The 17102-nt window shown below is 34.9% G+C and overlaps 1 protein-coding gene across 5 annotated transcripts in view; it reads left to right on the top strand.

Moving 5' to 3' along the window:
• Lpin2 (lipin 2) overlaps positions 1–17102 on the top strand; it is a 77371-nt gene that overhangs the window by 37781 nt on the left and 22488 nt on the right. For 4 of the 5 annotated variants that reach the window (XM_078030325.1, XM_078030326.1, XM_078030322.1 and 1 more), the window contains 4 exons: positions 1801–2001; positions 8789–8884; positions 11602–11903; positions 16681–16788. In XM_078030325.1, coding sequence (XP_077886451.1) covers positions 1810–2001; positions 8789–8884; positions 11602–11903; positions 16681–16788 — 698 coding nt within the window. In that variant the 5' untranslated portion in view covers positions 1801–1809. Of the gene's footprint in view, positions 1–1800; positions 2051–8788; positions 8885–11601; positions 11904–16680; positions 16789–17102 lie in introns of those variants that run through there. The other variant, XM_078030324.1, reaches the window with a different exon arrangement.

Genomic DNA, 17102 nt, shown 5'->3' with positions numbered 1-17102 from the left:
GACTACCCTATGATTCCATTTATTTAACTCTTTAAATAACAAAAATTTCAAAAATGAAGAACAGATTAGTGGTTACCAGAGTCTAAAGAAGAAGAAAAAGAGTAAGAGGGAAGTAGTTGTGGCTATAAAAGGACACTTGGTACCACTTAAAAAAAAATTTTTAATTCCAGTTGAGATGTTATAAGAATATTCTCATGAAACACTACTTCCTCCCCACATGTGTTTTCTTATTTTTTAAGTCTCATTTGTTGGTGGATCATTTGATTTTTCCTTTATTTGGTCAAGAAATAATTATTATTTAATGTGTGCCTAATCTAGTCTTGACATCAAGGTCAAATCGTTCTAAAATCAAAATCATCACCATCTTATTTTATAAATAGTAGTACATTTTGCCACATTGTTCAAAGTCACTTCTTAAATAGGTGCATTAGAGGGAGCTTTGGTAACATAAATTTTTCTAGGGTAAAATTATGGTGGCTAGGCTTTGTGGACCTTGAGTACACTTTCAGCTGTGTGTAAAAGTGGGGGGAAAAAACTGTTTATTGGAATTAGGACACTGCTATGGGCTCTGGTTCATCTGTAAAGAATGGGGTGAGTTTCTCTGCAGGCAGATAAACTGGCAGGCCCTTGTATTTTCCTAAGGGAAGGGCATTCTTTCTCCCAGTTCCACTTTGGACTTAACCTGGCAACACAGAATGTGCTCTCTGGAACTTTGCAGAACAGAACTTGGAGCTCAGGGCAGCTGCAAAGCTGGGTTTAGAAAGACAACTGTGCTTATGGTGAATAATTTGGAGACCAGTTTATCAGTCCTGTGGTTCAGTAAAAATTGGCTTCTGGATTAGCCAGAGCAGTAGAAGGTCTCCCATCTTGGTCTGCATCATATTGCTGCCCAGAGTGACTTTACCTAGATCATGTTTTGACATAATGTCAGAGGTGATGGTGAATAAAATGTGAGGGTATGCACAGCAGCTGGAAATGAAATCTTATAGCCTTAGAACCAAAGGGGTTTTTGTTTGTTTTTGTTTTGGAATTTTTGTGTGTGAGTGGGTGCACACACGCACAAGAATGAGGATGGGGGGAGAGGAAGTAAAGTCAGCTTTAGCTTATATTTTCCCTCTTTTGTCACTTTTTGGAGGATTCTGAAGACCTCTTCTGATCTGATTTGGGTAGAGAATTGAGGTTAAGGAACCCAATTAAAACTCTTTGCTTTGAACTTTGCTAAACACAAATACATGTTCCAGTGAGTCGTTGAGGCATTGCAGGGATTTTCCCTAGAGGTAATGTTATAAACAGCTTAGACCTAGGCTAGCTCACCAAGGTTTGTTTATGTATCTGAACTATAATATTCTGTTAATAGTTCTGTACAGAAGCCAGCTCTCACAACTTTGTTTCTGTTGGAAGATGAATCAGTAGCCCCTGGTTCCAGACTATCTTGTCAGGAGGGCAGTGGTGGTGGTCAGTATTTTGAGTCTATGCAGGTCCTGAGCTTCCAGAAGAAATTGTAATGGCAGTCGGCACCACTTTTGGTGGTAGGAAAGGAAAGAAAACTTGTGAAGCCTCTCCTGGCTGGGATGGCCTTCAGTCAAAAAGAAAGGACTGTTTGGGAATTGTCCATGCATGGAAATGTGTGAAAACAATGGTAGCCAGAAACTGATGGGTTCTAAGTTAGCATAGTTAATGATGTAAAATCTGGCGTATCAATGACAGTAGAGTTTTGGTCATTGCTATTATTTTTTGTCTTTGTGATTAGTTGCAGAGATTCATTGTTAACATCTCATCTAATTTTTCTTTTTATTATAGTCACAAACCATGAATTATGTGGGCCAGCTGGCTGGGCAGGTGCTTGTCACCGTGAAGGAGCTCTACAAGGGCATTAACCAAGCCACACTGTCAGGGTGCATCGATGTTGTCGTGGTGCAGCAGCAGGATGGCACCTATCAGTGTTCACCTTTTCACGTGCGGTTTGGGAAGCTGGGAGTCCTGAGATCCAAAGAGAAAGTGGTGAGTGCAGTGCACAAGCCTGTCTTCTAGGAGGGAAAAGAGAGCGTCAGTGAGTAAATTGTTGTTGTGACCTTTCTGCTCCCTGCTTCTTTCTTTTGAACTTGCATGTTGTTAAAGACACTCATATGAGAAGTCAATCTGTATAGGTATTGCTTTTGAAATTGTTTCTGAATTCATAAAACCCTATTACAGGAAGTCTTCCCAAGGGAAAAAGAAGCTGAAAATTATAATGGTAATCCTACATGTTGAAACTCAAAAGAGCAAAACAGAAAATAGTCATAAATGAGGGAATTAGGTGTCTATTTAGAAAAAATATATATTTTCTTCACTTTGTTTTTCAGCTGTAAATCAGTTTTTATTGAAATATAATATATTGGTATGAAAGTGTACCCATATAACCATTCTGGTTTTCACTCCCAGAACAATATTCAATGAACTACACAACCTTTACAAAGACTGTGTGTTAGATGATTTTTTTTTTTGACAGTACTAGGGATTAAACTTGGGGTGCCTTACCACAACCCAGGGGTGCTCTACACTAAACTACATCCCCCTAGCCCGTTTTATTTTTTATTTTGAGACAGGTCTTGCTAAGTTACCAAGACTGGCCTTGAATTTGCTCAGGCTGGGCACAAACTTGGATTCTTCTGCCTCAGTCTCTCAGGTCACTGGAATTACAGGTGTACACCACCATTCCCAGCATGTTAGATGATTTTGCCCAACTGTAAGCTAACGTAAGTGTTCTGAACATATTTAAGATAGATTAGACTAAGCTATGACATTCCGTAGGTTTCAACTGAATAGCATTTCCAACTTATGATGAGTTTAGCAGGATGTAACCCTATCATTAGTCAAGGAACCTCTGTACAGAGTCCCCCCTTAACTATGGATGATGTTACAAGACTCCCAGTGATGCTGGAAACATGGATAGTACCAAACTTTCCTGTACACACATATACAAATGTAATATCTTTTCCATCTTATCACACTGCAGCTTTAACTTTTGTAGTTTGATATCAGTGGCAAAACTATCATGAATTTTTTTCTTCACTTTAAAATATTTAGGATAATAACCTTCATATTAATTATGAATAAAAGGCTTATGTAATCAAGAATAGGTTATATTTGTTTAAAGGAAATTAATATCACATTTTAGTTTGTTTTGACAAACCTGTAAAATCTTATTTGTAATCTAAATTTGCTTACTGATATACCAGGACTTGTCCCCAAAATTGACTAAATGGTAAGCCACAGACCATAGACTGGTTGACTTTTATTTGTTTTAGAAAAAAGTTCTTCAGAAAGAGGATATTTGTGTTGGCTTTTCTTGTTTTTATATCCTCTTTCTTCAAGTTATGGAGCATTAGGAAGGTTTGCTAGTCTAATGTCAATCAAGTTTAAAAATTTGAGTTAATATTACTTTGCAGGTACATGATTCCTTTCTACTCTTGTCCCTCTCCCTACTGAAGGCTCTATCCATATTTTAAAGCCCCATAGGATACCCTGACCATTTTCTGGCACGGGTCTAAAAATATATATGTTAGAAGACCAACTTGAATAATTTGAAAATTTATTTTCAACTTTGTGCTGTCTCAATGGAGAATCACATATCAGAATAGCAGGGTTTGTGTGATCTAGCCTATTCTTGGAGTTACCCTTTAAGAAGCAAAAGTAGGGCTGGGAATGTGGCTCAGGTGGTAGCGCGCTTGTCTGGCATGCGTGCGGCCCGGGTTCAATCCTCAGCACCACATACCAACAAAGATGTTGTGTCCGCCGAGAACTAAGAAATAAATATTAAAAATTCTCTCTCTCACTCTCTCTTTAAAGAAAAAAAAAGAAAGAAAGAAACAAAAGTAGTTGCAGTTTACCTAGTGACTTGGAAACTTTCCATTGCAAAACAGTATTATTCTGCCACAATTTAGCTTCTCTGCAATTTTTTTCTCTTGTCATAGTGAAAGTACTTTCAGACTGGATCTATTGTGGAGGAATCAGCAAAAGCTGTAAACTGTTTGAGTGTACCCTGAAATATCCCATTGGTTGTGCAAGGATCTATTAAATGCCTTTGAGGCTCCCCTACTGACCTGGGTTGTTGATCAGCAGATTGAATTGGTCTTTTTGGCCATTCACAATGGAACCTTGTTAATGATGATCAAGCAGATAAAGGTGCCTTTTTCTACATGTTATATGCTTTTAATTTAGGAATATAAAACTACCTAATTCATTGTTAAATACCTTGTCAAGCCTTTGTGGGTTTGGGTTTTTTTTTTGTTGTTGTTGTTTGTTTGTTTTGTGGTACTGGGATTAAACTCAGGGGTGCTCTACCACTAAACTATATCCTCAGCACTTTTTATTTTTTATTTTAAGTAAGGGTCTTGCTGACTTGCTAAGGCTGGCCTCAAATTTGCAAACCCTCTGCCTCAGCTCCCCAAGCAGTTGGAATTACAGGTGTGGGCCATTGCACCCAGCTCGACATGTATTTTTTATTTATTTTAATTTGTTTTTGTAATTGTAGATGGACAGAATGCATTCATTTTATTTGTATATGGTGCTAAGAAGCGAGCACAGTGCCTCGCACATGCTAGGCAAGCCCTCTGCTACTGAGCTACAGCCTGAGCCCTTACCCTATATTTTTAATAGGAGTGTAATCAGTGAGACATAAGGAAAGATAAAATTTCTTCTTTTCTACTTCCTCCCTTGGTATCCTGGGAACCCAGAGGATATGTTTGGGAAGAAATTTGGCCATTTGATTTAAAACCAAAACACAATTTTCCTGTAACAATAAAACTGAAACTATGTCTACCTTGAGATACACTGGCAATTTGCACTGTCCTATCAGTCTCTGTTAGTTCCCTAAGATTCTAAATTTTCAAATATTTTTGTCATCTATGAAGTGGACTTGAAAAAAAAATTTTAATATTTTTTAGTTGTAGTTGGACACAATACATTTATTATTTTTATGTGATGCTGAGGATCGAACCAGGGTCTCACATGTACTAGGCAAGCACTCTACAGCTAAGCCACAACTCCAGCCCCTTGAAAATATTTTTTAAATGTTTGTCCTTCGTTGCCTAAAGAGCTCTTTCATATTCTCTTAAGTGTCCTCAATTTGCTACAATTTGATGCTAAATTTAAGTTTTGAAAAGACCAAAATCCATTCCAAGCCTAATCAGGAGAATAAAATAAGTAGTTATGTTGAGTAACGTCATATTTGAAACCTTAAAGTTGTGGCCATGAAGTGTTAAGATAATATGTAAACAATTTAAACTCTGAATCTGTATCCTAAAAGAAGTATTATTCCATTTCTCTAGCTAGGTGGGATGAGTATGTAATCTCTGAAATGAAAATTTGGAGAAATATTAGTTAACTATTTTTTATTAAAGATAAAGTACCTTTATTTCATTTATATTAATTTATAATTTATTAATTTATACAACAAATCAATTATTTTCCATGTCAAGCTTTCAGTTGAACAGATTTTAATGTTTAAGTCATTCTGAAAAATCTGAAATTTGGGATTATGGAGCTAATTTTGTTTTCTCCTTATTTATAATATGCTAGGATGGGACTGTTTAGTTTTTTTTCTTTTTTCTTTTTTTTTTTTTTACTTTTTCATTTCTAACAAAAATTTAAAATTTTTTAATTTAGTAAGCATCTTCTTTGATTGTAGAAGCTGCTGCTAGGTTGCAGATGCTTCAGAAATCTTGGATGATGCTAGGTGTGAAACCAGCTTCAACTAGCCTGAAGTATTTTTACAGCAAATATTCTCTAGAATGTTAAAAAGACTGACTGGAAAAATGAATTAGGGCTAATGTTAGTCCTGTGGAAAGTGATTTACGTAACCATTTTTTTAAGAAAAAGTAAAAGGAAAATGTTTTCATGTAAAATAATTATTAACATTTCTTTAAATACACAGGATTTTGTTACTCATTCTGCCCATCTTTTTTTATACTATTTATCCTTTTTTCAGCTTAATGGTTTGATATTCAACATAAAATAAACTGCATGCATTTAGAGAATACAATTTTATAAGTTTTAATACATATTGCATGCAGGAAGCCATCACCACAGTTGAAATAAGGAATGTTTTGTTTTCTATCCTCCAGTCTCCTCCAGTCTGACAGTTCCTCAGCCCTTATTTTTTATGACATCAATTTATTTTAACTGTTTATTTTTTAATTAATTTTAGACTGAGATAAGTTGCAGGTGTAGTTTTTAAAATTTCTTTCATTCAGCTTCTTCCCCAGATGTTAACATTTTATTTGGTCGTCAAATATTGTTATCAAAACTGGAAATTAACATTCATCTAATAATACTGTTAACTAAAGACCTTATCTAAGTTTCACAAGTTTTTCCACAGTTGTCAGCTTTCTGTTGCAGGATCATATTCCCAAATTGCTTTAATCTGCATGCTTTTATAGTTCCTTAGACTTCCCCCACACACACACCTTGACTATTAATGTAGAACAACTAGGCCTGATGACACATACCTGTAATCCCAGTGACTCTAAGGCTCAGGCAGAATGATAGCAAGTTTGAGGTCAGTCTTAGCAACATAGTGAGACTCTGCCTCAATTAAAAATAAAAAGGGCTAGGGATGTAGTTCAGTGGTAGAATACCTTTGAGTTCAATCATCAGTATTCAAAAAAAAAAGAGAAAAACAGTTATTATATAGACTGACCCTAAGTTTGAATTCGTTGATCTTTTTCTCTTGAGCAAGAGCAACACAAGAATATGCTGTATCCTTCTCAGTGAATCACATGAGGAGTTCCGTCATGTTGCAGTGTCTCACTCAGTGGTGATAATAACTTTCGTCCCTTGGCTAATGGTGGCTGCTGGGTTTCTATACTGTAAATTTACTTGGGGGAGAAAGCTTAATAATAAATAAATAAACTATTTAATAATAACTCAATACATTACTATTTAGTCACTAATTGAAAATCTGTATTTCAGAGCTGTCCCTGTTCTTCTATTTACTTATTCAATTATTTCTATCAGTATGAATGCATAGATATTAATTTTACAATATGGGATTTTCTGTTACCCATTATTATAATTATTTATTTGGTTGCTCAAATTGTCCCATTTCAGCTGTTAGCATAGCTCCTTCAAGTTGAGTTCTTTCTGAGCTGCTTCTGTCATTTTTTTTTTAGCCCTTCTTTTCTGGCACTATAACATATTATAGGAAAATCTGTTTTCCTTGTCTCAATTCTGAAGTTAATTATTTTATACCTCCAAAAGAATTCTGGCTACTTTTACTTGGAAAATAGTATTGAAAGCAAAGATCTGATCACTAGATGTGTTCATTACTATTGAGGTATCATTATTTCTAGATTGTTTCACCTGGCAGAACTAGAAAATATATGTACGTATATACACATACATACATGTACCCATCTACATCTATTTGTAAAAACTCAGGAATTTGCTTGGATTCCCCTGATTCCAGTACATCACCACAGGTTTCTTATCCCCTCCGTATTTGTGACTTTTTTCTCATGATTCTGATTATCCACAGGTTTATGTAGTTGTTTGTTCAGACCTATAAAATAGTTTTAAAATTGCTAATCTACATCTACAATAAGAAAAATTTACTACTGTAAAATATTTGTTTATGGATGTGTGTATATTGTGTGTATATGTGTCTGTATTGTGAGTGTGAATGTGTGTGTATATACAAATACATATATAATTTGTCTTTAGACATTTTAATACATCTGAAGACATAGCTGTTCTAGCCATATATGGTGGTACATATCTGTAATTCCAGCCACTCAAGATGCTGAGGCAGGAGGATTGCAAGTTCAAGACCAGCCTCAGCAGCTTAGCAAGGACCTAAGCAACTTGGTGAGACCCACCATCTCCAAAATAAATAAATAAATAGATAGATCGATAGATAGATAGAAAGAAAGAAAGGAAGAAAGAAGAAAGGAAAGAAAGAAAGAAAAAAAACCAAGCCTGGGGATATAGCTCAATGGTAAAGCACCCCTGGGTTCAATCCCATTGGCAGAAATAAAATAAAAACACAGTTGCTCATCTAGATCTCTCTAGTGACCACCAGAATCATGATCTCCACAGCCACCTGTTTCTTCTTTAACTCTTCTTAAGTTTAATTTGAATTTTGATTCTAGGATTATCAGTTTGGATGCTTTTTGCTGCACTTTCATCACCAATTTCCTCTTTTAGTTATGTATTTTTATAGAATGTTGTATGGGTCTATCACTGGAGGATGAGGAGGCCATATAATTATCAGGCTTTACTCTTTGCCTGAACTGAATAATAGATGCCCAGTGACCGGTAACTGACAGATTTTGAAGAAAAGTGGTGATTGTTCACTGATCCGGATGGTATCTACTATTAACATAGTTGTCTATGGACAAAAAAGCAGGCAGAGAAGTTGTGCACAGATCACATACACAGGGGTTACTGAATCTTGGGTATGTCTGAACTCTTGGTGAGGTGATGCTAACCTGTGCCATAACTTGGAAAGTACACAAATATTTGTTGACAGTATTTTCCCCATTTTACAACATTTTAGAAATTAAACAAATTTTATATGTTGTAAAAATAGGTGGTGAAGTGCTTCTTTCAATGCCTGGTTATCCATCTCTTCCTCCAACCCAGATCTGTTTGTTTTTTTAGGGTAGGTTGTGAGGCAAGTGACAGTATTTTCTCTAGGGCTACAGTTTCAGAAACTCAATATGAAATCTGGCTTGAGAACCCAGAATTTAGACTTGGTTGAGCTAGAATGAGAGACTTTTTGAATGCTAAATCGCATTTCTCTCCTTAGATCGATATAGAAATTAATGGCAATGCAGTGGATCTTCACATGAAATTGGGTGACAATGGAGAAGCTTTCTTTGTGGAGGAGACTGAAGAAGAATATGTAAGTTCTCCACAGTCATATCCACTTTACACATTGTGTTCAGTCTCAAAGATAGTCAGTTTTCCTGGTTGGTTGTATAAATGATTGCTGATAGTTAGTGAAGCTTTAGTTTTATGTTGAACTAAGCTGTTAAAAAGGAGCTGGAGGGATGGGAAAATTTACTCCACACCAGCTTTTTTTTAAAAAAAAAAAAATTTATTTTTTAGTTTTAGGTGGACACTGTATCTTTATTTTGTTTTTATGTGGTGCTGAGAATCGAACCCAGTGCCTCACGCTTGCTAGGTGAGCACGCTACCACTTGAGCCACATCTCCAGCCCCTCATACCAGCTTTAAGAGTACAGAAAACATGCAAAAAGTCTTTGTATTTGGTTCTTGTGTAATAAATAGCGTGTCTTTTTCTGACTTTAATGAACTTTGTTAATGTCTATTCTAGTTCATATCTTGACCTGAATTCATTTAGTTCTACCCAAGTAATCAGGCATCTCTCCTCAGGCTTTGTGTGTTTGTATATACATGACCTTTAAACTTGGAAAATATAATTACCATTGTCGGTTAGGAACACTATATCTCTAACCCTGAGTAGTCCTGTGAATTAATTGTATGATATTAAGAGATTTTAATTATTTGGTGTGTGTCCCTTTATAAATGATTACGTTTGGCTTCCTTCAGCAAGAGAACATAATTTATCCAGCCCCATCCTATTCCTCCCCCTAGAAGTGTATAAACTAGTTTAGACAGAGATAAGCTGGGTTTTTAAATAGATTTAGTGTGGATCTTTTTGAAGAACCTGTGGAAGGCATTATTTTATCTTTTTCCATAAATAATAAAATCTCAAATAGCAAAAATGATAAGCTTCAAGTTATTAAGAACTGTTTTTTGTTTGTTTGTTTCAAAGGTGAACTACTAATTTGGGTTATAAAATCACAAATAAAAATATCACCAAAAAAATAAACAATAGCAAAATAAGATTGTGTTTATTTTTAGTTTATAGAAAGGCCATTAACATAGGTACCAGTATATAAAGCAGCATTGAAACAGTATGACTTATGAAGAAAAACTTTATCAGATCATTGGTTTTCCTAGTATCTTTCTTACTTGTTTTTATGTTATTTTGTTTGCATTTACTTAATCTAAGCAAAATTTTCCTTCCTTCAGCAGAGAAAAAGAGCAGAATAAAGCATAATAAATGCAGTTGTCACAAGATTAAAACATTCTTGATGTCTTTATTAAAATAATGTATAACTCATATCACTGATTATTGTTGCATAGATACAGTGAGAAGACTGGGTTGTGGATAATCCATTACCTAGTCTTATGTGCTGTTCTTATAATTCCATTAGTAGCTATGCTTAGTGAGGTCAACTTTTGGAGAACATCAACCTTCTAGCCGTTTTCCTATTTCATGTATGATCAAATTGACAGTTTTCTATAGTGTAGCATGTTTCCCTAAATAGAAAATTTAATGAACCCAAAAAACCATTGGTATAACTACTATATGCCATATACTATGAATAAAACAGCTCCTGATCTCCAAGAGTTCATTATTTAGGGGGAATAAATCTGACTGCGGTTTATTTAGTTTTGGTTTCAAACTTTTCCCATTTAACTGTATGTCATAATCATCTCTTTAAGTCAGGAGTTGTAGATCTAAGTATTCTTTTAATAGCTGCACAAAAAAACTCCATGATATAGATATACCACAAATTATTGACCATTCTCTTATTGATAGGCATTCAGGTTAAGTTCTTAGAAATCAGAAACCAGAGCTTCTCATCTGGCTGCCTTAAGGACATTCAGCAGAATATATCTCAGCAGTGTTTCTCTCTGTGTATTGATGATGAACACAGATTTTGCCTAGGTAAATAGAACTCTTGACTTTAGGGTAAAATGTTTACCTAAACCAAGTTCAAAAGTTAATAGAAAACAGTTTTAGAAATGCATACATTTTCAGGACTACTTGTAAAAACCTTGAGTATTCTAAATTATCTGAGGTCAGTTTATGCCTTTTACTTATCTTTTGTTTTTACTGATGATAAAAAGGAATGAAGCAAATGAATGAGAAGTTAATTTACTGGGCACCAGACTGATCATTTTATTCAGTATTAAATTAGAAATTTAATTATTAATATTGAGCTGCCTCTTCTTTTGAATTCTTAAAATATATTTACTTATGGTTTAAAATTCACTAATTTCACTTGTTACAGGGTATTATGTATCATCTGTATTATCACTTTCCTCCACCCTCGGATAGTTAGTTAATTTGGTATTAACCACTATAAATTTACCTAGTTCATCACTTACCCGTTCTGCTGTTCTTTGTTTGATGTGGCTTCTACTGTATCATGTTCTTAATGTTCTTTATAAATTCTCAATCTTTTTAATGCTTCCTAAGAATACTGCTGCTGTTTTGAACTTCTCTTTGCAGAAAATTTAATTAGTTCTGCTTTAATTACAGCTTATATGTGTTTTGTGCTGACTTGACATTTCAGTTCCTCCAAATGTACTGAGCTACATGGACCAAAATGAGCTAACCCTCAACTGTGTCTAGAAAGACAAGACCTGCTCAGAGCAGACAGAGTCTCAGTTCAGTATGACTTTCTGACCTTTAGGGATTACATACTCTTTTCACCATTGTGAAACTGTATGTACTCAAAGAAGTAACAATTGCTTTGATCCGATGTTGTCATGAATAATCTCTTTCTCCATGTTCTTTAAGGAAAAGCTTCCAGCTTACCTTGCCACCTCACCAATTCCCACTGAAGATCAGTTCTTTAAAGATATTGACACCCCTTTGGTGAAATCAAGTGAAGAAGAAAGACTATCCCAGAATTCAGATATCCCACACATCTTAGAAACAGAGACCGTTTTCACTCCAACTTCTGTGAAAAAGAAAAAACGAAGGAGAAAGAAATGCAAACAGGACAATAAAAAGGAAGAGCAGCCTGCTTCTCCTGCTGCAGAAGACACTTGTGAAGTGGGTGTGAGCTCTGATGATGAGAAGGGAGCCCAGGCAGTGAGGTAGGCTTTCAACTTGGACAGGGGCTTGTGCAGGTGTTTGGCTAGCCCCTAGTGCTATAGAATGGGCTCAAGGAAAGCCAGAAGCTGCTACTGCTTTTATGGATGTGCAGTGTAAGTTTAGACTGTTTTTCCACAGTGGTTTATTGTGGAATCAAATGGAAGAGACTTTTTTTTTTTTTTTTGGATACTATGCAGAATTTGCCATAAGACATCCTGCTGTGATACTAAAATTTCATTTGTGGCAGACTAGTGGTGTATCTCTCTTCATCCAGGACAAGTTACCAAAAGCCATTAAATCATAAGTCAAAAGAAGATCTGAATTAGTGACTTGTCCTGCATGAGCAGATACAGGTAGGGATACTATCATTCCACTTGTGGAATTTTGCTACCAAGGGTCTTATGTTCAATATCTCACCTGTACCTGAGCAGTTCACAGTTTTATTTTATTCAAATTCACCATCAAAATGTCCTGTAAAGGCGCTGGGATTGTGATTCAGCGGTAGAGTGCTCACCTAGCGCATGCGGGACCCGGGTTCAATCCTAATCACCACATAAAAATAAAGGCATTGTATTGTGTCCATCTACACCTAAAAAAAAAAAAAAAAAAAATGTTTTTTTAAAAATGTCTTGTAAATTAAAGACAACAGAGTTTTCATTTTTTTTTTAAGTGAGAGGTCTTATTTATCACTTATTTATCAGCTTAGTAGAATAGCTCAAAACATATGCCTCTTTTCAAGTCAGCAGCACTACCTGGAATTTAAAGATAATAATTGGGGGCAGAGAGTCTATTTTCTCATTCAACTTTTTTTCTTTTTTTTTGGTACCTGTTCCACTCAGTGGTTACCCCTGCACCAGAAGGACCATCCATGCTTTAGTGGGTGGTTCTCTTTACCCAACTGTTGGACAAGAAACTGCTGCCCATAAATGGCCCTGTGTTTCCAAAACCTTTATGTAATTGGGGGCAGGGACAGGGATTAGGAGGAAGGTTCTGGTCTACTTGTGTGTTTTCAGATAAGCTGTTGAAAGGAAAATTTATGTCCTTTGGAAAAGTAGTTATGTTAAAGTGTTTTTTATTAGAGAAAAGAAGGGGAAATAATTTCTTTTTCTAGTTTTCGAAACCAAACAGTAACTTCCTTGGATCTTGTACATATTTTATTTGCCACACTTTTGTTTTCATGGTCAAGCCAGGAAAAAAATGGTACTAATGTGTGACTGGTATATTTTAATTGTTTTACATTAATGAATATCATGGTATAATGATTCCCTTTTGGCAAAACTATTTATTCTTTTTTTTATTTTTTAAATACTGAGGTATTTATATACTAAGCTATAATGCTGAGCCCTTTTTTATTTGAGACAGGGTGTCACTAATTTTCCAAGGCTATCCTTGAATTTATGTATAATTCTCCTGCCTTGGCCTCCTGAATAGCTGGAATTATAGGTGTGTGCCACCACACCCAGCTGTCTACTTATTTTCTAAAATTTTGGAATCTGGATGGTAAATCCTGACATAAAGTCCTACATTTAATAGTACTTTTTAACATGAAAAATTTTCTGCCCATCTTATATTACTTACCAGCTCACATGTGTGATATTCTTTCTCTTGCCATTAGATTTTTATTTTATTTCTGATAGAATGCAGAATTACTGTACAACTAACCAATTAAAGATCCAAAGAAATGGTGAAAAAGCACTTTATAGTCTACAGACCAGCATAAACTATTCTTATAAAATTTTAAAATCCTGAATAAATCAACAGTGTCTTTCTTTTGTTATTTTTTTAAAAAATGGGAAGACTTTAATTATATTCCTCTTTTACAAATCTTCTTTTACATATCATTGATTTCTCAAAGAATTTTAAGCTGCTAATAAGTGCCATCATGGAGCTTGGGTTATGGCTCAGAGGTAGAACACTCGCCTACCATGCGTGAGACACTGGGTCTGATCCTCAGCACCACATGAAAATAAAAATAAAGATATTGTTTCTACCTATAAGTAAAAAATAAATATTTTTTTAAAGTGCCATAATTTCTTAAATATTCTTCTTGTCCTACCCCCCCCCCCCGCACCACTGCTTTCAGTCTCTTAGAGGTTATTTATCCTTTCCTCACCTAGGAGAATAAACTTTGAGAATATTTTACCTCTTCCACTCCTTGATTTTAGGATCATTAAGAACACACACACACACACACACACACACAAAAAAAAAATCTTTAAAAATTTTCTTATATATAGGTGGACAAGAAAGTTGTATTTTTCAAAAAAACTCCAATTACTTATATATCTAAATTTTATTTGGATTCACATTATAGTGTTCCTTAAGTGCTTTATTCCTAAGAATATTTTTGCCAACTGAAGTTTGTTTTTTAATATATTTTTTAGTTGTAGATGGAAACATTATTATTATTTTTTTTTTTTTAACGTGGTGCTGAGGATCGAACCCAGGGCCTCACGCATGATAGGCAAGCACTCTACCACTGAGCTATAACTCCTGAGCCTAAAGTAATACTTTTGTTTTATTGACATGTTTCCTTTGTTAAAATAATAGTTTAGGAGTTTTAAGCTTTGCTCGATCTGCAGCTTTAACTTGGGAAGCTAAAATGTGTCTAAGACATACATGAAGTTCCTTACTAAATGTATAAGAGTCAGGGCTGGGGTTGTGGCTCAGTAGTAGAGTGCTTGCCTAGCATGTGTGAGGCACTGGGTTTGATTCTTAGCACCACATATAAATAAATGAATAAAATCAAGGTGCATCAACTTAAAAATATATGTAAAAAATTTAAAAGGACAAGAGTCATTATTTATTTATAAATGGATAAGTCACTAAATTTATAAATGTTAATGCATTGCAGAAATATGAGCCAAATTGTACAAAAGGCTGCGTCAGCTAAATCTGTTGGTATACCAATTTGATTGACAGTTAAAATGGTTGCCAGCTTATCTAAGCTAGCACCTTGTTTGGTAAGCAGGCAAGTCACGACACATGTAAACTAGTACCTTGTGATGTTTCTCAGAAGCTTGGTGGTTTGTTTTTTCTTTGGGTCACTAGTGAATTTTAGATGCTGTCACTTGAAGAAACGTTTTCCTGAAATTTTCTTAAAACAAGATCTGCTAAATTATGTAGCCAAGACGTTTTTTTTTTTCATAAAGACAGGAAAATGTAAACAGTCATCAGAATGCAGGTTGTATTCTGAAATAAGAAGCGTGGGCCTATTAACAGTTCTGGTTATAGAACAGTAGTCTCTGGATCAAATAGTTTACATTCTTCATCTCACAGGTTTTTCTATGGTGAGTGTAAGTGTTTAAGGTGACATGAATGTCTGCTTTCCTTAGTTTTGTGTTTCTCTTCCCTTGAATGAGATTGTGTTGGGGAAATCTTTTGGAAGAAGGAAAATTAGCATTAGGAAAACTTAGGAAATAATAGATGCAGAGATGTGGAAAACCTATTACATGTCAGAGTTAATAATAAATAGTTAAGATATAAAGGAAGAAAAATAATACTAAAAAATAATTTAACTGGTTTTTCTCCCTAATGTTAGTCCAGCTAATTGATATGAATATTCTCATTTTACATTTAATATCTATTCTATTTGAACATTGAATGTTTTTCCCCCATATTTTTTATGGGTGCACTATAGATGGTGGGATTTATTGTTAGATATTCATACATGCATACAATATAACAATAAAATTTGGCAAGTATTATTTTCCAGTATTTCCCCTTTTCCTCCATCCTCCCTCCCCTTGATTCCTTTTTTCTTTTCTTCTTATCTCCCTTTGACTTTCATGAGATCTCCTCCACCTTTCTTTTTCTTTTTTCTCTAGCTTCCACATAGGAGAGAATACATACAACCCTTGACCTTTTGAGTTCATGTTATTTCACTTAACATAATAGAACATTGAATATACTTTAAGAACTTTAGACTTGTATAATATGGTGCTTTACATCTTTCAGAGTTTTTTCTTTATACTACTTTGAGAATTTAACATGTTACACCACAGAAATGTCACATCAATTCTGTGAAGTAGACAGGACAAGTAATAAATTTCCAATTAAAGATGAAAACAAGGGCTGGGATTGTGGCTCAGTGGGCAGGACCTGGGTTCAATCCTAAGCACCACATAAAAATAAAGGCATTGTGTTGTGTCCATCTACACCTAAAAAATAAATATTAAAAAAACTAAAAAAAATAAAAATGAAAACAGGCACACAGGGCATTAGTGTTTAGATTTGGGTCATTACTAAACTTCTGGATTCTTGATTACCTGATATCTAAAGTGTAGTAGTACACCGGACATGGTAGAGCACACCTGTAATAATCCCAGTGACTTGAGAGGCTGAGACTTGAGGATTGCATGTTCAAGGCTAGCCTCTGCAACTTAGCAAGACCTTGTCTTGAAATAAAAAGGAGTGGAAATATAGCTCAGTGTAAAGTACCCCTGGGTTCAATCCCCAATACCCCTCTCCCCCCAGAAAGGAATGTTACTACCTCAGATTTGTAAAAACTGAATGAAATACATATAAAGCCTTATTATTCCAAAGGATTTAAAAAGGAATTTTTAATTAGATTTCCTTTCTGTCCTTCTTCCTCCTCCTGTCCTTCTGGTCCATAGTTAGTGATTACAGTAGCATATGGCATTGGTAAATCTCCCTTTCATATTTCCTTTTGAAAAGGGGGGAAAAGCCCCCTTTGTTTTTGTCATTTAGGAAGTTGGCCAGTAGATTTGAGTAGTATTTTAAAGCTAATAAATGTCGTCATTATTTTCTCTTTCACAGAGGATCTTCAAATGCTTCCTTAAAGGAAGAAGAATTTAAGGAGCCTTTGCTCTTCCATTCTGGAGATCACTACCCCTTATCTGATGGAGATTGGTCCCCATTAGAGAAGTGAGTATCTTTGAAATTTCTTGTTTACTTAAAGGAAAGAGAAAGGACATGTTAAGTAACTTTTTCTGTTATTTGACAGCAATAATTTTTCCCGTTTCTCTCATACACTAAAATGAACTATTTTGTTATGAATAAGAACTATTTCTCTAATTATTTTGTTCCTAAACTTAATCTGCCTACCCTAACCTTGTTGACCAGTTGTAGATCTGTATAGTTGGTATAGAATTTGCCAATTCTTCAGTTCTGTTTCATGTCAACTATTATGTGTAACTATGGATAATATAATGAAAAAGCACATGTAGTCCTTTTATTCT

The sequence above is a fragment of the Ictidomys tridecemlineatus genome, chromosome 13 (genome assembly GCF_052094955.1).
Source record: "Ictidomys tridecemlineatus isolate mIctTri1 chromosome 13, mIctTri1.hap1, whole genome shotgun sequence".
Taxonomy (NCBI): Eukaryota; Metazoa; Chordata; class Mammalia; order Rodentia; family Sciuridae; genus Ictidomys; species Ictidomys tridecemlineatus.
This window is presented reverse-complemented; position numbering and strand designations above follow the sequence as displayed.